The sequence below is a fragment of the Psammomys obesus genome, unplaced genomic scaffold (assembly GCF_907164565.1).
Source record: "Psammomys obesus unplaced genomic scaffold, mPsaObe1.curated_primary_1811, whole genome shotgun sequence".
NCBI classification, from domain to species: domain Eukaryota; kingdom Metazoa; phylum Chordata; class Mammalia; order Rodentia; family Muridae; genus Psammomys; species Psammomys obesus.
Genome location: NW_026590486.1, coordinates 2,450,520 through 2,476,221, shown reverse-complemented (window position 1 = coordinate 2,476,221; position 25,702 = coordinate 2,450,520). Strand labels below are relative to the sequence as shown.

The window sequence follows — 25,702 nt, the reverse complement described above, 5'->3', positions numbered from 1 at the left end:
TTTTTTTTTTTTTTTTAACCGTGAAAGTTTAGGTCATGTTTCGTAAATCTTTTTTGTAGTAAAGAGGGAAGAGGAAGAAACATGGAGACAAACAGAATGTTCCCTTTCCTTGGATCCTTATGCTTCCGTGTCAGGTATGAGCTTGCAGAGTTCTTTACACTAGACTCCAAGGTGCACAGATCTGCTCTGGAGCCTGAGGCGGGAGGATCTACAGGGTTTGAGACCCTATTTCTGCAAGATGATGTGGTTTTTTTTTCTTTTTTTCAAAGTGATGTTTTTTGTTTTTTTAATAGAAACTGCTTTTTTTTCCCCTTACAAATGAAATTCCAAATATATCTTTTCACTGAAAATACATTACATTCCCCTGGGAGAATTTTCTTCGTGTCTGTGGACAGAGTACATAAATTAGAATCCGCATTCTATTTTATTACTATAACAGATTGACCTTGAAAGTAAATATTCATATTTATTTATCTGTTCTGAACGGAGCCTTGTGTAGCCCAGGTTGGCTACAGGAGACCCAGAGTGCTGGGATCGCAGACAAGCCCCACTAAGCCTCCATTTTGAAAATATTTTAGTCCAAGCATCCTTAAGGTCTTCTTCTCTTCTTAGCTTAAAGTCAGAGATTACTATAGCTGGCGACAACTTGTTCTAACAACGTGAAGCTGTCCAAAAAGTCTTCTTCCTCCATTCCAAATCTTGTGTACTGATGGATGTAAGCTTTGGATGCAAACATATTCCACGCCTTGCCCACAATCGCGTCGAGCGGTCTCACTAAGAGCTGGCTATTGCTGACCAGTGCCGCAGACTTCTCATACTTGTCAAAAGCTCGCTGCGTTCTCCACACGCTGAACGCGTGAGCGGGTCCCAGCCAGGGAGTGTAGAGAGCTGGGTCCTTAAATCCCTCCACATCTGCACTTTGCACTTCTTTCCCACGGAGGATGACCAAGTTAGCAATGGAAGTGTTAAAATTAAGTTCTTTGTGAACTGACATTTTGCCAAGAGGAGGGAGGCCTGACAGAGGAGGCCGCACCTGCCAGTCGATACCTTCTTCCATTTTTGCACTGGAAATAAGCATCTGTCTTAAATGCTTGAGGAGGCCAGCCCAGGTAAATGTGCTGAACGCCAGGGAGTTCGCAGACATCTGAGGAATGTTCCGGACACCCAGCATCTTAAATTCAGGGTGGGGAACTAAATGCTCCACTAAGTCTCCCAGTGGATTCCTGCGGTAGTGAAACGAGCTGTCCTCAGAGTATGTAGGCTGGAACACGCTCCCCAGCTGATGGGCAAGAACTCTATTTAAATCTCTGAAGGAGATCTGCTTGATGTTCATCCGTTTGGCACAGATCTTGTGGACTGCGTCGTTCTCATGAGTGAGGAGGGCGTCTGAAGACCGGTACAAGTGAGAGAGCGTCAAGATGGAGTTGTAGTTCTGCACGATAACTTCGCCAGTTCCGTAAGGCCATATAATCTGATTCATTTTCAAGGAACTGGAGTACTGATCTTGTAACTTCTGTGTAATGAAGGCTCCCAGCCCTGATCCTGTTCCCCCGGCCATACTCATCATGATGAAAAGTCCACTCAAAGAGTCGCATTTCTCCACCTCCTTTTGGATTAAGTTCATTACGGATTCTTCATGCTTTGGTCCATGTACAGAGTAACCATATGCCCAGTTGTTCCCGGATCCTTGTTTCTGACAGAAGCATGCGTGCTGACCATATTTCCATTGGCCAGACTGGGTGGCTTTTGCTAGTGTTTGATTGATAACTTTAGGTTCCATGTCAACAAGGACAGCCCGGGCAACTGGAACTCCATGTTCTTCCTCTCTGAAAAACCTTTCTTTGCAGGATGCTTGATACGCTTCATTTTCTCTCTTAGAGCAGAGTCCCTGGGAACAGTGTGAGTCTCTAAATAGAGCGTCAAACACCTCAAAGCCAATCTGGTTGCCACACTGCCCGAGCTGCACTGTTACTATCGACATGCCGAGCCACAAAGCGGGCCTCGTCTGAGAAACAAGGGGGTGGGTGACTTTTTCTTTACCCACCAATCACCTTCTGGCCGAATAATAGGCAGGATGGCAGCCTGGTGTGGTGGAACAAACCTTTAACGCCAGCACTGAGGGAGGCACAGGCGAGTGTATTTCCCAGCACTCAGGAGGCGGAGGGAGGTGGCTCTCTGGAGTTCGAAGCCATCCTGGTCTAGAGTAACTTCCAGAGCTACATAATGAGACCTCCCCTTTTTAAAAAACCACCTAGAACGAATAAATGCTCATGTTCCTTATACGAAGAGCTCTGCAGAGGTTCCTTCCCCCGCCCCTCCTTTCCCCTCTTCTATTTAGAAAGGTTAACTATGCGTGTTCAATTTCAATTTAGCAACTTCAGGCACGGCACGCATGCTCCGTGGTCAGCAAACTCCGTAGCGAAATTTGAGATTGTGATGTCAGATTTCTAATTTTCTTGATGAGATTGTCGCGTCATGTATCTTTTGATGTTGTAGGGTTTGATTTGATATGATTCCAGTGTTCATCATTTATTCACAGTATTTAATAGCACTACTGCATCATGCCAACCATCACATATCATGTCCAATACAATTGACTGACAGCTAGAAAACTCTAGAAAAGTTACCTTTCCTCAGCTTATAAGCTTCACGTGCAAAACACTATTTTCTAAGAGAAGAAATGCTATTGAATTAAATGTGTTTTTATTTGTCTTTTATCTTTTAGATTTGCTTTAAAAAAAAGCCTTATCTAACCTGTTGGCCTATGCTACTTATGCATGTGAGCATGCAGAAGCTAAATGTGCAAGTATAATGAGTTTAAATTACCCAATTCAACAGTTCTTTGCTACTAGGAGACAAAAGAATGCAAATGTGTATCTCTCTCCTGCTGAACCACATGCTCAGGTTTCTCTTGTTTGTGTAGATACAGAGTGAGCTGGCTACCTATCATTGCTGCCTCTCTTCTCGGTGTTATGATTGGTCCTAACTTCCAGACAAGCCCTCCTAGACTGTAAGGAAGTTACACAGGGATAATGGCATGACTTCCATCTGCTATGTTCCAATCAAAACTATCTGAAAAAGAGAAAGGAAGGTCCTAATTCTTTTGTTGATTTTATTCTTAGAATGATGCACTGTGTATTAGCTTAAATTGTGAGATAAGATCTGGAGATTAGAAAACACTAATTACACCTAGAAACTCCTTTGATGAGGAAATGGGCTGTGCATTTCATGCTATGAGCTTTTCATGCATCCCAGGTATGTATTCTTGACTGTGATATTGTACTCAGGATGCCCAGAGCACAGCAGCTCCACAGTTTCAAAAAGCTTGGTAAATATGAGCATCAAAGTTCATGAGGTTTTGAAACACACTGAAGTCTTACCTGTGTGTGTCAAGTTCAGATTTGTTTCATAATCACACTGACACAGTAGTTAATTTTGACTTTCGTTGTCATCTGAATGATTGTGCCTCCTCCTGTTCATGATTGGAAACCTAATGCTCAATGTAACAGGGACAAAGTTATTAGGGTCTTTGGGTAGTAAGGACTGTGCCTTGGGAAGTAGGGTTAGTGCCCTTCCTAATGGACTCCAGAGAGAGTTATTACTCTTTTGCCCTAGGAGGACATGGCAAGAAAATAAGAGAAACACTTTTTAATAGACTAAAACATTTCTTAAAAGATGCCTTATATGTTATATATCATTAGTCACAGTGTTCATTAATACCATTTATATATATATATATTTATTTATTTAAATTTTTATTTATTTATTTATTTATACATATAAGTGCTCTATTTACATGTATGCCTGCATGACAGAAGAGGTCATCAGATACCATTATAGATGGTTGTAAGCCACCAAGTAGTTGCTGGGAATTGAACTCAGGACCTCTGGATGAACAGCCAGTGCTCTTATCTGCTGAGCCATCTCTCTAGCCCTACATTTATATTTTTATGTTTATGAAAATATTACTCCATTTATTCCTCATGGTTCTGAAGGCTGGAAAGGTCAAGGTCCAGTTGTCATTAGAATTGCTATCTAGGAAGGTCTTTCTTCCTCTTCATTCAGGGCTGTCTTTTTGCTATAACCTCAAAGACTAGAAAGAACAATAAATCTCTTTGTAGCTGTTTTATAAGGGAACAAATTCTATCTTGTGGTGGGCTATCACATAGCCTATTCAAGTCCTAATAGCTTACCTTTCCAGGATCTTAATCCAGTATGAGTTTTCAAGGACTGGGCAACCATTAGGCATGGCAAGCTCTCTTCACTCTACTGAGTGCAGTGAGACGATTAGAAACATGAGCACAGAATTTCAGTGGTGTGGGGTATTGCCATGATGAAGACAGAAGGCATCTGGAAAAGACAGTGTTCTGGAACAATAGTGGGCAGGAAGGAAACTCAAATGTGTAGGATAAAAGAGGGACATTATTTAATGAGCCCAGCATGGTGTGAATACCAGGTACTTGGAAAACAGGTTTTCTTGAGAGATTGGAAGTGACCAGAAGCAGCTGCTGTTTGATTGGTCTATGAGGAACAGGAGACTGCACACACAACTTTCTCATACATTGATTGCCTGGCCTCCCGGCTTCCTGGCTCCTCTCTTCATGAGACAGCATTATTGCTATAGACTGGTTAACAGTCCTTTCCTTTTCATTCATGTCTGGTCTGACTGAAGCCCATTAACACAAAGACGATTACCACTGACTCTCCAATCATACTCTAAGTGTCTTGTAGGACCTAGAATACTTTTCTGTCCTGGCAGCCAGGACCCTGCTCTGCAGCTTAGATGGTCACAGTGAGACACTTTACTGGTTCACCATCTGGCTTATCATTTTCTTATCTCTTGGTTGATTCTGGTTGGTGGCAAAACCCACTGGACCAATGTTGCCTGCTAGATTTGAAACAGGGATGCTCATCCCCTAGGATGACAATGATGCTGCATTGATAGACATTTACCATTTGCAAAATTTTCTTCTTTATATTTTGTAATTGATGTGCTGAGTGTTGACTTGCTTATCATCTTGCAACACTGCAGAAAGTCACAAATGTACTTGGCATGTGACCTGTTCTTTTGAGTAGCTACTTTTAACTCTTGTGTTTCTGCTCTTATTTTACAAGAAAGAGGACTAGGGATATGGATTTCAGAGAACTCAAATCCTATCCATTTTAAATCACAATTCTGATTAAATTCTGATATATTTTCAATATCAGATTAAATTAGTGCTGAGCAACATAAAAATATCTTATATAGTGACCAGAAACTCCTAGGCGTCCCTAAATAGTCAGAACATATGACTAATACTCTCCTCACAGGCTGAATGACAATAAGAAATTAAATTCAAAGTTATGTTATAGCTCAGAAGTAGTATGCATCTAGCTTGCGTGAAACACTAGATTGGATCCACAGCATTCATTAAAAAAAAAGTGGGTAGGAAGGGAGAGAAGAAAAGAAAATAGAAAAAAGGTAAGGAAAAGAGAAAATAAATTCAAGTGCAAGGCTCTTTTCATGAGGGTAGAGTTAACACCAAGCTAAAATTTTTCTCCATATCTGGTTACATTTAGATTTGCTATTAGTCATTACATACTTACTATGTATGAATCATTTATTTACTGAATATATATTTATATCTATGTTTTGTCTTTATTTTAACCCATTAGAAGTATTGTTTGCCCTAAACTACAGATTAGGTAAGCAAGAAGCTTCAAGCTGGCAGAGCTTGCTCCTGGTCACTTTGCTAGTTAATATCAGAAAGACTTTGTTCTTTGGAATTGATGATTTCTGAATGGCCTTGTCAGGACAGGGATGTCAACCCTTACATCCACAGCACCACATGAGGTCAAAAGTGTCATTAAGGGAAAGAACTTAGAATTGGCACTATATCTTCTCCAACTTACTTGTGAGGGAAAATGCCTGCAACCTTCCTGCACAACTCTGCTCCTGCCTGGCATAGGAGGGCAAGTGTGAGTCTTTGTAGAACTCTAAATTATGGCAGAGGAGCTCAGAAGGCCTCACTATCTACTCTACTGCCCTAGCAGAAGTGGCAGTTCTAACCAAAGAGAATTTGGTAAGGACTGCTAATATCCACGCTGAAATGATCAGAAGTAGCTATTTTTTCCACCTTTAACATGATGAGGAGGGCTGAACTCAGCCACGCTGAACTGACAAACTAGATATGCTGGTGGCCACGTGGTCACTTTGCTGTTGTTACTAGCTGCATCAGTACTAATATCAGCAATATAAGTAAGACTTTTAATACTTTTTACAATCCTAACAGTTTGAAAATATACACCTGTGAGTTACCATGTGTTCGTTACATGATTTATTTAACAATGATTATTCTTTTAAACCCTTATTGGAAGGCAAATACTGAGAGCAGAACTCTCATCCCAAAACATCAAAGAATAATGCCCACCAAGGAACAGAAGCAGTCTGGTCTTCATCCCAGGTGCTCCTCCCAGCAGCCCACTCTGCTGGCTACCCAAGGTCTATCCTTGGATATAATGATGTCCAAGTCCCCAAAGGAACATCAGCTACTGTGAGCCACCTGCAACCCACTGCTTTCAGAAGGCAGATGGGTTTGGAAAGTTTCATGCCTTGGAACGTTAGGTGGTCCCTACTGTCAGGGCTACCATGTGACCTTGGGCTCCATGACCCAATTATATAGAAGAATGCACTGGAACTACCAGAGTCTGCCACTTTTTAGATCATTTCTATGCCTTTTGTGACTCCCTGTGACACAATGTCACCTGTTACGCATCCCTTCCTACAATTTAACACCAATAAGTAATTCATGAGGTAAGCACTTCCCATGTCCTGAGCTATCTCAAGTCAAATATCCATATTTTCAAATGTAGTGGTTAGTTTTTAACAACTTGCTACAAACTGGGGAAGAGGGAAATTCAGTTGAGGAAATGTCTTCCTCACACTGCCCTGTAGACAAATCTGCGATCATTAATTAATTCTTAATTAATACTTGATGTATGAGGACCAAGACTGTTGTGCTCTACGTCCAGCTCTGGGCAGGTTGTCCTGGGTTGTTTCATAAAGCAGGCTGCATAAAACATGGGGGCTGGCAAACCATTCCTCCGTGGTCTCTGCTTTAGTTCCTACTTCTAGATTCCTGCCTTTGCTTCCCTCCATGATAGTCTGTAAGCCAAATAAACTCTTTCTTTCCAAGTTGCTTTGGTTATAGTGTTAATTACAGCAAGAGAGAAGCAAGTAGAACACAAGAAAACTAAATCCCCTGTAAAAATTCTCTTACAGTATCCTAGTCCTAGTTCAAATTCTGAGCTCATATTGAGCTTTCAGATAAATATTTCTCAGTTTATTCATAGCTCCCTAGAACTGTGATAGCTCTAGGCTCAGGGTAGGATTCCTAGTGCCCTGTGAGGGTGTCTGTCGACAGCACAACTCCAGCCCTGTACGTGCAGTTCCAATTAGAGGCCAGGTGCAGAGTCTCTGCCTTTAGCAAGCACAGCAAGGAGGAGATACAGAGGGGGTGCTTGGGACAAGGAAGCTCAGCCAGTCAGAGCCAGCCTGGGAGAAACTAGAAGCAGAGGACTGCTTTCTTTCTAAAGGATACTTACCCTCCAGAATCAAGAAAACCATTTTGTTCAAATCTGTGTCTGAGCCTCAGAATCTTGCATTATTTAAGCTTCTGCAAGAAGCACACACACACACACACACACACAAACACATAAACACACATACACATACACACACACACAAACATACACACACACACACACACACACACACACACACACAGCTGATTTTCAGTTGAGATTTAAAAGCCAGAAGGACTTGGGTCAGTGTAATACAAGGTGTAAAACACCACACATGTAAGCCCATGCTACTATACCCAGCAAACACCTCTGTTATAATAGCAGGAGAAAGAAAACTTTCCACAATAAAAGCAGGTTAAGCCAGGTGTACAGAAGATACTGGAAAGAACATTTCGGACTAAAGAAGGAAAGAAGCACATCCAAAAAAATGACAAGGAAAAAAATAACAATGTTAGGTCATTGGTTAAAGGGAGATTGGGAAAACAAACACTTTCGTCCCAAAATTTGTTCTTTCTACAAGATGTGCAGAGGCAAAGATGAAGCAAAGATTGAGGGAATGGTCAACCAAAGATTGGCCATACTTAAGACCCATCCCATGGGAGAGAACCAATTCCTGACACTACTAGATAGGAGCCTAGATAGCACCTCTGAGAGGCTTCACCCAATGGCTGATGGGAACAGATTCAGAGATCTACTGCCAAAAACTGCAGAGCTTGGGGAGTTCTAGGGAAGAGCTGTGGAAATGATTGAGGGAGCTAGAGGGGTAAAGGACTCCACAAAAGACCTACAGAGTCAACTAACCTGGGCCCATGGGGCTCACAGAGATTTAACTACCAACCAAAGAGCATGCATAGGCTGGTCCCGAGGCCTATTGCACATTGGCAGCAGATGTGCAGTTTGGTCTTCATGTGGATCCCCCAACAACTGGAGTGAGAGCTATCTCTGACTATGTTGTTTCCCTTTGGATCCCATTCCCTAACTCGGCTGCCTTGTCTGGCCTCACTGGGAGAGGATGCTCCTAGTCCTGCAACAACCTAATATGCCAGGGTGAGTTGAGTACCTATGGGGGAACTTCCCCTTCTCTGAGGAGAGAGGGAAGAATGGGGAAGAGATGTGCAAGGGGGGCCCTGGAAGGAGAAGAGGGGCTGTACTTAGGATGTAATGTGAATAAATAAATTAATTAATTAAAAAATAAACAGCATAAACCAAAAATATGACAGGAATCAATACACATCTTTCAATAATAACACAAAGCATCTCTCAACAAATGCAAGAAAATTATAGTATCTCCTTGTATGTTTGCTGACCAAAATGTAATGAAACTATATAAAAACAGCAATAGGAAACAGAAAATATAATCATTGTGATTGAACAACATACTACTGAATGATGAGTAGCCACTGAAGAAATAAAATATTTACCAGAATTAATGAAAATGAGAACACAATATATCAAAATGTTGAATCATCTCCACATTTCAGGAGAAAGCCAACATGATCATGCTGTATATTCTTTTTGATACATATTTGTATTCTGTTTACATGTGTTTTACTGAGTATGTTTGAGTCTATGTTCATTGGGGATATCTGACCTGCAGTTTTCCTTTCCACTTTGTCTTTACCCAGGTTAGGTATTTGAGTGATAATGACTTCTTAGAAGGAGTTTGGCAATGCTCCTTCTGTTACTATAATTTTTGACTAGCTTAAGAAGGACTGTCCATAGATCTTCTTTGAATATCTGTAGAATTCTTCTGAGAATCCATCTAGTCAGGGCTTTCTTTTCTTTTTCTTTCTTTCTTTTTTTTTCCTGGAAAGATTTACTATTTTAACTCCTCATTTTCTCTGGGTCTGTTTGAGAAGTTGAGTTTGTCTTGGTTTAATTTTGGTAGAATTCATGCATTTCTTTCTTTTTTTTTTTTCCAGCATCATGAAGTAGAGATTTATAAAATATTTCATAATGTTCAAATGTTTTTTGGTGTCTGTTGTAGTGTTTTCCAGTTTATTTCTGATTCTGTTCATTTGGGTCATCTCTTTTTCCTTCTGGTTAGTTGGGTAAAGGGTCTTTTAATAATATTATCTATGTTTTCCCCCAAAGAACCAGCTCTTGTATTTGTTGATTCTTTTCATTGTTTTCTTTGTTTTTATTTCGTTGATTTATGCTCTAAATTTCATTATTTCTTGCCATTGACCCAGTTTGATTTCAATTTGTTTTTGTTTTTCCAACTTTTTTTTTAAAGATTTATTTATTATGTATACAATGTGTGTTTGCATGTACACCTGCATGCTAGAAGAGGGCACCAGATTTCATTTTACATGGTAGTGGCCACCATGTGGTTGCTGGGAATTGAACTCATGACCTCTGGAAGAGCATCCAGTGCTCTTAACCTCTGAGCCATCTCTCTAACCCCCATTTTCCCCCAACTTTTTTATTGTATCATTAAGTCATTAACTTGGATTCTGTTTCTTTCTTTCTTTTTTTTTAATACAAGCACTTAGAGCTGTAAGTTTCCCTAGAAGACCTGCTTTTAAAATGTCACAGAGGTTTTGTTGTATTGAGTTGTGTTTTCATTTTCATTTAGTTATATGATATTTTTTCTATATTTCTGGGTTTCTTCTTTGAACCATTCATTATTTAGTAATGAGTGTTGGAGTATTCAGCAAAGAAGACTGCACAGACTTGAGATTAAGCCAATACAAAGTCTTTATTAGCTGGGTGACAACCACACTGGGTGTTTGGGATCCCAGTGTAGCCTCAAGCCTTTCTCAGAGTGAGCTTTTAAGCACACACACACACACACACACACACACACACACACACACACACATACATGCACACATCTTGGGTTAACATACTTCTGTTAAAAAGAACAGATAGAGATAGGAGCAGATCTATAGAAGCCAAACAAAGGCTAGTAAATTTCCCATAACTACAGACTTTGATATAGTAGGCCTTTGCTTTAGCTATGGTAGGTGGTGCTGTCTACATGCTGAGTTTTACAGCCTGAATGGGACTGCCATCAGAGTCATTTGTGTTAAGGTCTTTGGTGTACCAAGATCTGGCACCCTGTTACAATAACTTGATTAATTTTTATGAGTTTATGTTTTTACTAGATGTTTTGTTTGTTTGTTTTGGCTGTCAAATTTAAGTTTTATTGTGTTTTGATCAGATAGGATAATTCCAATCTTTTTCAATGTATAAAGATTCTGTATCCCATGATATGGGCTTTTTAAGAAAAGCTTCCATCTGCCGCTCAGTAGACTCTGTGCTTTTTGGTGTTTGGTGTTTTAATTTGGATATTCTATAGATATCTGTTAATACCATTTTACATATGATGTCAATTAATTCTGATACTTCTCTGCATTTTGTTTATTTGTTTGTTTTGTATTGTATTGTTTTGTCCATATGACCTGAAAAGTGGGATGTTACTGGATTAATATTAATCTGTGACTTTAATGCCAGTAGTAGATTCTTTATGGAACTGGCTCACATCTGAGTTTGGTGTATATATGTGTAGGATAGAAATATCTCTTTGGTTAACTGTACCTTAATTGTAATGAAGTGTACCACTTTGTTTCTTCTGTTTTGTTTTAATTTGGCGTGTATTTTGCCATATATCAGGAAATCAACAGCTGTTGCTTCCTGGTTCCTTTTGACTGGGATATTTTTGTTTACCTTTTTACTCTAAGGCAAAGCTTATCTTTAAAACTAATATGTGTTTCTTGGAGGCAGAAGATAAACGGCTTTTGCTTCTTGATCCATTCAGTCAATTTCTTTTAATTGGAGAATTGAGCCCATTGATATTTAAAGTTATTACTGAAATTTGTATGTGTTTATTGGGGTAATTGTGTTGTTGATTTTTGGTGTTGTTCATTATTTTGTTATTGTTATTTTGTATTTTAACAATTAGGGCTACCTATGTCTTTCCACAGTCTCTTTGCTATGTTCATTCCTTTCTTCAGCCTGAAATAATGCTCCCTGTATTTTCCTTCGGTTTGGTTTGTTGGGTACAACATTTTTTAGGTTGCTTATGCCATAGAAAATTTTTCATTATCACTCAACCATGGCAGATAGTTTTTCTACATTTATTATTTTATGTTGAATGTCACTATCTTTTTTTAATTTATTATTTTTATTTATTAATTTTACAACCTGATTGTAGCCCCCTCCCTCATATCCTCCAGGTTTCACCCTCCCTGCCTCTTCTCCTTATCTCCCTCCTCCAGTCCTCAAAAAATGGGAGCTCTCCTCCTCTACCTCCTGACACTGGCCTATCAAGTCTCATCAAGACTGCCTACATCTTCTTCCTCGTTGGCCTGGCAAGGCCACCACACCGGGGGGAAGTGAGCAAAGAGCAGCAACAGAGTCCATGTCAGAGATAGTTCCTGTTCCCCTTACTGGGCAACCCACATGGAGACTAAGCTGCCTATTGGCTACATCTAAGCAGGGAGTCTAGGTCCTCCCCATGCAAACACCTTAACTGGTACATCAGTCTCTGCAGGCCTCCCTGGACCCAGATTTGTTGTTTTTGTTGGTCTCTATGTGGAGCTCCTGTCCCCTTTGGGTACTTCCCCCACTCTTTCATAAGACTCCTTGAGCACTGCCCAAAGTTTGGCTGAGAGTCTCAGCATCTGCTTCAATCCCCTGATGGGTGGAGTCTTACAGAGGACATGTTGTAGGTTCCTCTTGTAGGACTTGGAATACATTGCTTCAGGCTCTTTTGGTTTTCAAAGCTTCTACTGAGAATGTTATGATGGGTTTTCCTTTACATTATTTGTGTTCTTTTTCTCTTACAGTTTTCAATATACCTTCTTTGTTGTGCCTTAGTGTTTTAAGAGTCATATGCTGTGAGGATTTTCTTTTCGGTTGATGTCTATTTGGTGTTCTATGTGCTTCTTTTAATTATATGGGTATGTGTGTCCTTAGTTTGTATAAGTTTTCTTCTGTAATCATGTTGAAGATCTGGTCTATGCCATTAACTTGAGATTATTCTCTCTCATCTGTGCCTATAATTCAAAAATTTAGGTTTTTCCATGCATTACACGTTTCTTGTGTTTTAAAAAAATTATATCTTCTTATTATTTGGACTAGATCCTCTATTTTGTCCATGAAACTTGACAGTACTCTATAAATAAATAAGATAAATAAAAATACAAACATAAATAAAAGTAGAAATGAAAATTTGAGAATGTCAAACATAAAACTGCAGAGGTAAGCATCAAAACCAGAGGACAAGAATGAAAGAGAGAATCTCAGGTGTTGAATACAAGATAGAAGAAATGGAAAGATCATCCAGAGAATAAGTTAAATATATATTTAAAAAAACCCAGACACAAAATATCCAGGAAATTTGGGATGTTATGAAAAGACCAAATCTATAAATGATAGGATAGAGGAAGGAGATAAAAACCCAGGTCAAATGCACAGAAAACATTTTGAACAAATTTAAAGAAAGAAAATCTTCCCAATATAAAGAAAGGGGTGCCTATTAAGGTACAAGAAACATATATAATCCCAAACACAGACCAGAAATAAAACTGTCAAAACAGTAAATTTACAGAAAAAAAGAAAGGATATTAAAAGCCACAAGAAAAAAAGACAAAATCACATTTAAAGGCATGACTATTAAAATAATACAAGATTTCTCAATAGAGACTCTGAAATCCAGAAGGACCTATCCAGATGTTCTGCTAACTCCAAAAGATTGCAGACACTAGTCCAGACTGCTATACCCAGCAAAACCATCAATCACAATTAACAGAGAAAGAAAAACATTCCACAGTTGTATTTAAGCAAATTCTATCTACCAATGCAGCTCTATTAAAAAAAAAAAAAACACTAGAAGGAAAACTTCTGTCTAAAGAAATTAACTATACCCAATGCATAAGAAATAAATTATCAAATATTAGTATTCAAAAGTGGGGGGTAAAGCCACACCCTAACAAAATTAACAAGATTTAGTAAACATAGCTTTCTGATAACTCATCAATTATTATTGATGTTCTCAATTATCCAATAAAAACACATAGACTAACAGATTGGAAAAGTAAACAGGGTCCATCTTTCTGCTGCCTCCAAGAAACTTACTTCAACATCAGTGGTATACATCTCCCATGGAAAAAGAATGGGGGAAAGTGGACACAAAAAGCAAACTGGTGTAGCCATTTTAATATCTAATAAAAGAGACCTCAAGCCAAAAGTAATCAGAACACCTAGGACACTACATACTCATCAAACGTAAGTCCACCAAGAAATATTGCAATTCTAAACATTTATAGGCCAAACACAAGGGCACCCACATTTATAAAAGAAACACTACTATAGCTGAAACTACAAATTGAATCTCACACAGTGATAATAGGTGACTGGTAACTTCCATATCCCATTCTCTCCAACACACACATCATCCAGCCAAAAACTAAATAGAGAAATGCTGGAGTTCAATTATATCATAAAACAAGCTCACAACCAATACCAACCTGAATGGTGGGTTGTGGAAAAGCATTTCCACTAAAATCAGGACTAGGACAAGTTTGTCCACTTTTTTTATACCTATCCAATGTAGCACTTAAAGCCTTAGGTAGAATAACAAGACAACTGAAGAAAACCAAGGGTATACAATTAGGAAAGGAATTAGACAAAGTATCTTTATTTGTACATAAAAAAACCTAAAAACTCCACTAGGAAATTTCTATAGATAATCAATAATTTTAGCAAAGTAGCATGTTACAAAAGAAACACACACAAAAAAATCAGTAACCCTTCTATATACAAATGGAAAACAGACCAAGAAAGAAGTCAAGGAAATGAAACCTTTCACACTAACCTCAAAAATATAAAGTATTTTGTGATAACTCTAGCCAAACAAGTGGAAGACTTGTTTAATAAAAACCTTAGGACATTGAAAAAAGAAATGGAAGATGACACCAGAAGATGGAATTATCTCCCCGATTATGAGTTAGTAGGAATAATATTGTGCAAATGACCATCATACCCAAAGCAGTCTTCAGATTTAATGCAATCCTCATCAATATTCTAGCAAAATCCTTCACAGAAATGGAGGAAAAAAAAACCCCTTTCAACAGCATATGGAAACACACATTCCTCCCCCAATCCCAATACAGAGAAGATACTTAAAGCAACCCTGAATAATAAAAGAATTGCTAGAGTTATCAGGATCTCAGACTTCAAATTGTACTATAGAACTATAGTAATGAAAACATTATGATATTGTAATAATGTTTACACATGTTTATCAATGGAATCAAACTGAAGACCCAGATGTAAGTCCACATACCTATGGACACCAACTTTTGACAAAGAAACCAGAAACAATGGAAAAAACACATCTTTAGCAAATGGTGCTGGTCAAACTGGATGTCTGCATGTAGAAGAATGAAAATGGATCCATATTGTGCTCTTGCACAAAGCTCAAATCCAAATGGATCAGTGACCTCAACATAAGAGCAGAAACCCTGAATCTGAAAAAAAAAAAAGAGAAATTGGGGGACTAAAACTGAACTTGTCGACATAGAAAAGGACTTTCTGAACAGCACACTGATAGCACAGGCATTAAAACCTTATGCAGCTAAAAAGATGTGTGGTAAAGGACACCATCATTGGAACAATGTGGCAGCCTAAAGAATAGGAAAAGATCATTGCCAGGTATACATCTGAAAGTATATAACAGAAAAAAGCACTAAAAAGATGAATGTCAAGAAAACTAATCAATTTTAAATGGTATATAGAACTAAGTGGAGAGTTTTCATATAATGAAGTAGAAACAGCTAAGAATTTTTTAGGGCACGTTCAAGATCCTTAGACATCAGGAAAATTATGTCAAATCTGTCAGAATGCCCAATATCAATAAAACAAATGACAACTCATGCTGATGTGGATGTGGGAGAGGGGAACACTCCTTCACTTCTAATGAGAGTGCAATCTTGAACAGTCTCCATGGAAATCAGTTTCCTCAGGAAACTGGAAAAAGATCTACCTCAAGATCCAACTTTGCCACTCTTGCCCATATACCCAAAGGACTCTACATTCTACTACAAAGATTTTTGCTTATTCATGTTCACTGTTGTTCTATCTATAAAGACAGAAACTGGAAACAGCCTATATTCCTTTCAACTGCTGAGTGAGTAATGAAAGTGTGATACATTTACACAGTGGAATATTATTCAACTCTTAAGGAAAATGAATTATGATATTTTCAGAGGAAAGGATAGAGCTAGAATAAATCATCCTGGGTGAGGTAACCTAGATCCAGAGAAATAAAGTTTTCTCTTATATGTGAATGATAGATATTTAAGCCTGCAATATGTGTACTACATTTTGAATAACCACAGAAATTAGGTACCTAGTAGGAAAATATAGGGATGATGGGATTTCCTAAGGAGGGGGAAACAGGATATATTTTTATGGAAAGACAGAGGTTAAATTGGAATATGAGAGCTTCATGAGAAAGAGATTCATGAGAAAACAGGCTAAAAGATAGAGTATGGGAAGGGAAAACTAACTAAAATTTATGGAAACTGATTATTGTAGAAATTTCTCAATATATGGGTATATGAAAGGAAGCTAAATGGAGTCTCCAAATATTAGGATAGATGATACCCCAACTAGACACGTTATGCCACCAAATAAAACCTCCAGTACTGGAAATGGGTTACATTTTGTTGCGTCATTGGCCAAAGGAGCCCCAATGGAAACACGCAGCCATCACAAGATACTGCTAAGGCTGTTGGTTACTCTTTATATCCTGATGGTAAGTCCCTATTGCTGAAGACAACATTTACTTGAGTCATGGGATATAGAGAAGTTGAGCAGGTACCTAATTAACTACTGACTAGCATCCACGGTACAAGAAAGTACTCTTCACACTACCAGAAGAGAAAAGAAAACATTAATGTCTCCATGCTACAACCTCTGTGACCTACAACACTACCTGCCTGCAATAATGGAAGAAATGTTATGAAAACACCAATTCACTTTATAACTGGATTTAAAGCCCACTCCATGAGAAGGGAGCCATGCCTGATACTTCCAAAATAGTCAAGAACCTGAGACTAGCTAGGTCTAGGGGAAAACCTAGTATTATTGTTCTGCTAAAAGAATATTCAATAAAATGGCAACCAATGACATAACACTACCTAAATGCTTTATCAGGGGAGCTTCTTTCTTCAGTAGAAGAAAGCAAACACAGAGACTTATACAGAGACTCATACCTGGATAATGGGCAGAGAGTTAGAGACTTTGAGGCACTTGAGCCTAAATAGGATGTCTTCATCAAAGTCCTCCCCTCAAGGCTTAGGGAGTCTATGTGGAAGAGGAGGCAGAAAACTTTTAAGAGCCAGAGGTGATAGATGACTCCAAGGAAACAGTGTCTTCCAGATACAACAGGACTGATGGGCATATGAATTCACAGGGAATGCAACAGCATGCACAGTGCCTGGGCAGATTCAAGCCAGATGGGAGTCCTCAAACTGAGAGGGGGAAGTGGACACAAACTCTCATCCCTAACCAAGAAGGTGTTTTCAATTGGCATCAGCTCGCAAAGAAGAACATTAGTTTTCTCCAATGGAGTCTCACTAGATGTATTAAGCACACTTCAGAACAGGCTCCATGCCCAGGAGTTGATGGCCAACACAAAACAAACTCAGTAGTGTTTTTATAGACTTTTCATTTTAATTTGCTCTGTTTAGGCACGTTTTGTTTCATTGGTCTTTTCTTGCTTATTTTGATTTCTGTTTCTATGTTGGTTTTGTCTGTTTCTTATTTTTGCTTGTTTCTTTTGTTCATGCTTGTTTTAAAGAATGAGAAATAACATAGAGTTGGATGTATAGGAAGGTTGGGAGGATCTAGAAGAAAGTGGGGAAGAGGAAAACATAATCTAAACATATTTTATAAAAATATGTTTTTCAAAAATGTTTCAAATTCTGCTGGGGTGGGGAGGGTACAGCCTTGCCAGGCCACAGAGGAAGATGATGCAGCTAGCCCTGATGAGACCTGATAGGCTGTCAGATAAAAGCGGAGGAGGTCCACCCCTACCAGCAGACCAGGAAAGAGGCATAGGGGGAGAAGAGGGAGGGTGGTTGGGACTAGGAGGAGATGAGTGAAGGGCCTACAGTGGGGATACAAAATGAATAAATTGTAATAAATAAATAAATAATTTAAAAATGTTTCAAGTAAAAAGAGACAGTGATCATTAGGGACATAGATATAAGGTCACTCTCCCAGAACCACTTGATTTTTTTTTTTTTTTAATTTACAAAGTGGCATAAAACACACAGTAAAGAAAAGAAAATGGTGCTGGTTAAATGGATAGCTGCATGTAGAAGAATGAAACTAGGTCCACATTTCTCACCCTGCACAAAACTCAAATCCAAATGGACAAGGACCTCACCATGATACCCTGATATGCTAAGTCTGTTAAAGGAGAATGTAAGGAATACACTTTAACTCACAGGTACAGAAGACTTTCTGAATAGATCCAAAATAGCACAGGATTAAGACTGACAATCAACAAATGGGGCCTCATAAAATAAAAAAATATTCAGTACAGCAAAGGACACACACAATAATAATAATAGTAAAAAAAACCTTTTACCAGCTGTATATCTGACAGTGGGATTAAGTCTAGAACATACAATAACAAAAACCACATTAAATTAACACCAAGAAAACAATCAATCCAATTAAAAATATGCAGTGGAACTAAACAGAGAATTTTCCAAAGAAGACAAATGGCAGAGAAATATTTTTCAAATATTCAGTGTTCTTAGGTATTAGGGAAATGCAAATTAAAATTATTTTGAGCTTTTACCTTACCCAATTAAAATGGGTAGGAAAAAATTACAGCAAATCCTGATATGGGTGTGGGGATTATGGAACAATTATTCACTGACAATGGAAATGTAATCTGGTACAGCCATTATGGAAATCAATATGGAGGTCCCTCAAAAAGCTTGAAATAGATGGGCTATATGATCCAACTGTACCACTCATCCATATATACCCAAAGAACTCTCTATCCTGCTACGGAGACTCGTGCTCACTCATACTCACTGTTGCTTTTTCACAATAGCCAGGAAATGAAAACAGCTTAGATTTCCATCAAGTAGTAAATGAGTAATAAAAACATGGTACATATATGCCACAAAATATTGCTCAGAAAAATGCAGTCCTGGAATGGAGTAACACAGACCCAAAAAGACAAACGGCACAGGTTTTCTCTCATATGTAGATCCTAGCATTGACTCTTTAAATGTACGTGTTTAAATTGGAGTGCCCATAAAAGCTGGAATGTTTGGCCTAGATAAGATATCTCCTCCACATCTGTTTCTCCCCAGGACTCAGAAATCATCTTGAGAGAAAAGTGGAAAAATTTAATTCTTTGTTAAACTAGAGGTAGTAGGATGACTGCTGTGAAACATGTTTTCTGACATGAATGTGCCATTGCAAACATGGGGACTGTTTGCATGGGGACTGTGACCCAAAACACAAAACCAGCCAAATCCCAGCATGGATGGAGAAGTCCAAAGACCCACCCCTAGCTATGGAGTTACTGGCAGTTGATGGTGCTGGGGGAGGAAGAGTCCATTTTCTTTAAGGATATGACTTCTGAGTGTCCACCTATGCTCCAGTAGGCTGCCCCTCACCCATGTACATGCACAGGACTAAATGGACTCAGTGAGTTATGAAAACAATGAGAACCAGGTGTGGTTGTACACACCTTTAAGTCCTGTACTTGGGGAGGCAAAGGCAAGAGGATCACTGTGAGTTCAAGGCCAGCCTGGTCTACTATAAGAGTCCAGGACAGCCAAAGCTACATAAAGAAACCATGTCTCGAAAAAAAAAAAAATCAAAGCAAAGCAAACAGAAAAGAAAAAAGAAAAATGAGAGGGAAAGAGCACGTAGGTTTGAGAGGGAAATGTGGTGGGAAAGGATAAAAATGAAATCAGAAGGGAGGAAATAGGAGTAGATTTGAACAAAACACATTATATTATATTATATTATATTATATTATATTATATTATATTATATTATATTATATTATATTATATTATATTATACATTACATATTAATTACATAGTATATAGTATATATTATATAACATATAGTATATGGTATATTACATATTATACATTATATATTATAATCGTGCATGAAATTATCAAACAGAACTCGGCAGGACAAAATAGACAATGTGAAAAACTAATACAAATCCAGAATAAATAAAAAAATATTGAGAACATAATATTTAGAATACTCTTTGGCAAAAGAACAGGGGTTTCTTGAGTCATGCCAGTGAGGCCCTTGTATTTGCTATATGCACTTTTTTAAAAATCACAGCTGTGAATAATTGTTTGAGCAAAGAACAAGAGTCACGGTTGTAATGTGATTTTACAAAGATTTGGCATTTTGCAGTAAGTCAGTCACCAGATTGCAGTGGCATATCCCTGCTGAGCTTCTAGGAGCAAACCAGGTGGCTTCTAGGAGCAAACCAGGTGGCTTCTAGGAGCAAACCAGCAGAGAATGGCTACTTGTAGGCACTCTCACAGAAATGTATTGGCCTGGGTACTGGGAAGCTGTCACCTTTGAGGCGGGTAGCCCATCTCTGTAGCTCATCCCCAGTTCCTCAGGCACTGCTGACTTACGTCCTGCAATGGGACACAGGTTTAAGCTGTAATTGGGTGTTGGGCATGCAAGCTTGCTCTGAGGGTGTGGCAGCTTGATTACTCACATGGGGCACCTGTGAAAGTTTTTGTCTTGGGCTCTGGAGCAGACATGCTGGCTTAACTGCAGGACTGATGGAATTCAGAGATATAGAAGCTCCAATTGTTCTGCTCCTGTATTGCTTTGTCCCTGGGCACCCTTCAGTTAACATCAGCCACTTTTGCTCCTCCCAATATGGTAGCCACTTCCTACTGTTGATTCATCATCAAACATTCTAGACCCTGCAGTGCGTAGGAATGACATGAGTAATCTCATAGCCCTTGGGCATATCATGCCCATATATTGAAACTCTGGACTTGTGCATCCCTGTCTGCTCAGCACCCCAAGCAGATTTTCCCTTCCCAGTTCTTTATCCCCAGCACAGAAGCCCTGGGCTATTACTCTTTCACTAGTGTCCAGGAACCTTAAACCTGTTTTTTTCTTCACAGTATAGACAACTGCATTCTTCCTCCACATCACATTGATTCAGTCAGCTTTAAAAAAAAAAATGCTTCTCACATTTCTTTTCTTCCTTCTGCTCCTGAACAAGATGGTTTTATTGTTGAATATCCTTTGTTTCTTCCCTCCAATATTCTACTGTCTCACTCAGGCTGACAGATCTTCACATTGCCTACATTTGAGTAGTTCACATACTTTCTTTAAATCACATACTTTCTTTAAATCCTTTTTCCAAGGTCTACCTGGATTAAACAAAAAGTTCAATACCTTTGAGTGGCCCTGAGGATCTATTGTCACACCCTGCCCTCTTTATTATATTCCTAGATGGTTTTATGAATCTAGGGATTGTCCTCCTTCAGGAGCTTGGGTCCTGCAGCCTCCCTTGTCCTAAGAGACATAGAGCCACTCCTGACCATCTGTTAGATACCCCAAATGAACCTTGCTAAGTCTTATTCTCTAACATGTCTCTTCTTTCTTCTTAGCTGGCATGTTCCTGCTTCTCCTCATACTGTATGCCTTTCCTGTGATAGTTCTTTATCTCCTTAGTGCATAAATTTCTTGAGTAGAGGTACTTGGATTTACTTTACATCCAGTCTGTCCTAATTATTTATTGCTGCTAATGTGACAAACCAACTCTGAAGATTAAAATAACACTTGTGTTGACCCATAGTCCTATAACTAGGAGCTTGTGGGACTTGGAAGATGTCTCTGTCTCACAAGGCCAGCATCATGGTGCTGGAAGGGCTGCATTTTTCTCTGGAGATGCTGAGTAGGCTTGCAGGGTTTTGAGGTGGGGTGGGATTCAGTTCAATGTGGCTGTGGGTGAAGGTTCTGGCCTCCTTGTTAACTGCCGCCTAGGGCTCGTTTCCTGCTTGGCACTGTGACCCCTTCTTCTAGTTGCAGAGCCATTGGCCAGCTGAGACTTTTCTTTATTTGCAAATCTACTTCTGGATCCATTTTGAGAGAACTGTTTTTGATTGAACTGACCCTCAGCCATAGTGATAATCTGAGATAATCTCTGGATTTCCTTCCCATTGCATCTATTTCATTTGCATAGTTTCTTGTGCCATGTGAGTAACAAGTTAGCAGGCATGACCCTTGGGCAGAGCTGCTGCCTTCCCTACCAGCTTTCTACCCTGAACAGCATGGTCGGTACACAAGGAAGGTTATGGTAGGAAAAACAAAACAAAACAAAAAAAAAAACATCATGCTATTGGTAATTATCACTATGTTATCAAAGCAGATGCTGAGACTCATAACCAAATCTTGGGCAGAGTGCAGGGAATCACATGAAAGAAGGGGGATTTAGTAAAACCTGGCGAGAACAGGAGCTCCACAAGGACCTAATATATCTGGGCACAGGGGTGTTTTCTGAGACTGTTTCTCCAACCCAGGACCATGCATGGATATAACCTAGAACCCCTGCTCGGATGTAGCCCATGGCAGCTCAGTATCCAAGTGGCTTCCCTAGTAAGGAGAACAGGGACTATTTCTGACATGAACTCAATGGCTGGCTCTTTGACCTCCCCCTACCCCCAAGGGAGGAACAGCCTTGCTAGGCCACAGAGGAGGACATTGCAGCCAGTCCTGAAGAGACCTGATAAGCTAGGGTCAGATGGAAAGGGAGGAGGACCTCCCCTTTCAGTGGACTTAGGGAGAAGTTGAGGGAAGGAGGGTGGGACTGGGAGGGAATGAAGAAGGGGGCTACAGCTGGGATACAAAGTAAATAAATTGTAACTAATATAAAAAATAAAAAATTAATTAAAAATATCACCATGTAAGTTGTTCAGCCATCTAAATATCAGGTGCGGGTCCTGTTATCACCCTACAGATGAGGGAACTGCGGCACAGAATATGTGATCTGACAAGGTCATAGACCTGTTGGGATGGTAAGCATTTGTCTCAGGGCTAACTCAAAGTTTTGGTGTGTGGAAAGAAAAAGTGCCTACAGATTGGCTTACTCTGTGGCATACTTGGTGTATCAGGTCTTTTGAAACAAGAAGTGTCTGAACCACATGGCATATCCACTCCCATATAGGTGTACCACCCTACAGGCTTCCTAAGCCCTGGAGGTTGGTTCTCAGTCATTCCTCTTTCACCAGCATCTTTGTGTTTCCCCCAGTGGAAACCACTCTTACCCCAATTTCTTCACCTTTTCCTACAGATGCTTACCCTAATTCTGAAGTTGTCTATGTTTGGACCAACGGCTCCACCAAGTCTGTAGTGGTGGCCGAAGATGGCTCGAGACTCAACCAGTACCACCTCATGGGGCAGACAGTGGGCACTGAGAACATCAGCACCAGTACGGGTAAGAGACACTCCAATCATGGCCTGGAGCGAAGGGGCACTCTGCCCTCCATGGCTTCATGCTCCGTGGAGGAGTCCGCAGAAGTACAGACCCCATGCAACTACTCTGGATCCTGTCAGCTCTCTTGCAGTCCGACAATGGGGCACCAGCTGCATTGATCTGGGAATGAAGAGGCCATTGATTTTTGGTTGATGTGGTATCTGCACTGTACATGTGTGTCCCGTTAGAGGCTCAGTGATCTACTTATATAATATCCCTCCCAATATCTAAGAAACAAGGTGATCTCTGCAAATATAGGTATGCGACCTGGTACTTGCTAGCTTGTTTCTTGAACATCTCAGAGATCTTCCTAAGGCTGAGTCTGGGAAATCACACACACTATCAGTAGATAAGGAGTGGCTAAGGTGACACCAACAAGGAGGCAGAGGTAGTCAATCACAACCATACCAAGTTGTCTCTGTAGGGCAATCCAGTTTGGCTTCAGCTGATAAAACATGAATGGAAGGCGAGAGGAATACCACATACTTGACCTGCATAAACTTGAAGCTGGCCACAACTGTCCTGGCTGAGGGCAGGCCTTTGCTTAGCTTACTGCTTGATTACAGTCAAGAAGCTGTCATGATACACACAAGACACCTTCCTTATATCACATGCACCTGCCGGGGCAGGGTCCTACCTGCAAATAGCAAAGTGCACCGGGCATCTCAGAGTGAGAAAGAGAGCCTGAGAGGGGAGTGTCCCCATTTGGGTGCCATGCCACAGGTAAAGGAAGTAGAATTTCACATCTGCTTTTATGGAAATTATGTGGCAGAATTTGGAGTGCTGATACAGGGTGCTGCCTTTGGAAGCAGTTTCATACAGTTTCTTAAAATTTTATAAGAGAAGCTCTGTGCCAACCCGAATTCTACAAAAACATCATTAAACAAACAAACAAACAAACAAACAAACAAACAAACAAAAACACACTGCTTAGTTTTGTTCCTAATAACTCAAAATTAAGCAATATGAAAACAAAGGCAAGAAGAATCGAAAGGATAGTAACTTCAGAGCCTACTCTATTTTGTGTCGTATTTCTTGTCCTCAAGCGTTATGGAGAAACAAAATTAGATCATTTCAAAGCAACTAGATCTCGCCATTAGATGTATCTCCATCTCTCTGTCTCTCAGTGTTTCTCTCTTCCACATGAGAGCCTGCTCAGCTTCTCACTTGCTCTCAGCTACCTTCGGCTATTGGAAAGCACACCCCTCCATCCCACCCCACCTCGCAGCATGGATAGTCACTGCTTAGAACTTTGACTCCTTTTACTGTTAGAAGACATATTTTACTTCCTGTGGCTTCTGTGGTTCCTTTTTCTTCAACATCATAAGTACATGTCTTGGAAACATCTGCAGGATCCTTGCTAAGCTATAGGATTTGGTCTAAGCAGCCTCCAACATGCCAATGCCCTGTCTACACAGCCAGAAGACCACTAATGCCTCATAGGCAAGACCACAACTGGATTTTGCATTGAGAATCTCTCTAACATTATGCTTCTGTGATCATAGTAACCCAACAGCCCAGCCTTCAAGTCCCAGCGCTTGTTTTGTAGTAATCATTGAAGTAATGGTCAGACCATCTACTGGCCTGCACTTCTCAAAGCATCCCTTTCATCTCTAGGGAGATACAAACTTGTCTAGAAAGCTTCTCTCCCGATAAACACACAGCCCACCCACCTCAGCTCCTTACCAGTTGACCATTAGGACAGCATCATTTTCAGCAAAAAATGGAAGATCTCCTCTTGCCTCCCACACAGCCAGGCAAATCCAGAGAAGACACTGGGACATTGCCCAAGAAATCCAGTTTAGAACAATAGAGGACACTGGTCTCTCTGCTGGGTGACAGAGATAATGAGTTTTCCAGATCTGTGGCCTACGTGGCTGTTCCTCACTCCCCATCTGGGCTGGGAAAGCATCAGGCCTTGGCAGACAGTAGCTGTCCTGTCTCCCTGGAGCTCCACAGCTGGGAAATAGGAAGGATCTGTTCATCCACAGCAGAGCTCTGATGCCTGATTTCTATCTGCAAAGACTAAATCCTTAGATCCTGATTGCTATAACCCGCAAAGTGGTGAGGGGGGCAGGGAGCATGACACAGATTGACTGGGGATTAATGAAACACAAATCTGATTTTCCCTGAAAAAGCATGCACCAACAAGGGCCCTTCAGAGGCTAGGGTTCACAAGATTTGCTTATGAAACGACCTTTAAGAAATCCAGGCAGCAGTTCGCACAAAAACCCCAAAGTTAAATAACCACAGCATGTATGCAGAGGATGTAGTGCAGACCCATGCAGGCTCCATGATTGCTGCTTCAGTCTCTGTGAGCCCCTATGAGCCCTGCTTAGTTGATCTGTTCAGACTTGATATGAGGATTTGTACCTACTCTTATTGCATCTTGTTATGCTGTGTTTGGTGGATATCCCTGGGAGGCCTGCTATTTTCTGAAGGAAAATTGACAAGCAGTGGATCTAGGGGAAATGGAAGGTGGAGGAAAGAAGAACTGGGAGGAGTGGAGGAAAGGGAGGCTATTTGGGATATATTATATGACAAAAATAAATAAGATAAATAGATAGATAGATAGATAGATAGATAGATAGATAGATAGATAGATAGATAGATAG

General features: G+C 39.9%; 2 protein-coding genes across 5 annotated transcripts in view; one reads left to right on the top strand and one right to left on the bottom strand.

Moving 5' to 3' along the window:
* Gabra5 (gamma-aminobutyric acid type A receptor subunit alpha5) overlaps positions 1 to 25,702 on the top strand; it is a 92,155-nt gene that overhangs the window by 55,227 nt on the left and 11,226 nt on the right. For all 4 annotated transcript variants that reach the window (XM_055607515.1, XM_055607514.1, XM_055607511.1 and 1 more), the window contains one exon: positions 22,905 to 23,048. In XM_055607515.1, the coding sequence (XP_055463490.1) occupies positions 22,905 to 23,048 (144 nt within the window). The remainder of the gene's footprint in view (positions 1 to 22,904; positions 23,049 to 25,702) is intronic.
* Positions 441 to 2,381, bottom strand: LOC129676967 (tubulin delta chain). The gene has a single exon (XM_055607516.1). It carries the CDS (start codon positions 1,979 to 1,981, stop codon positions 620 to 622), a length of 1,362 nt encoding a protein of 453 aa, XP_055463491.1. The 5' UTR covers positions 1,982 to 2,381; the 3' UTR covers positions 441 to 619.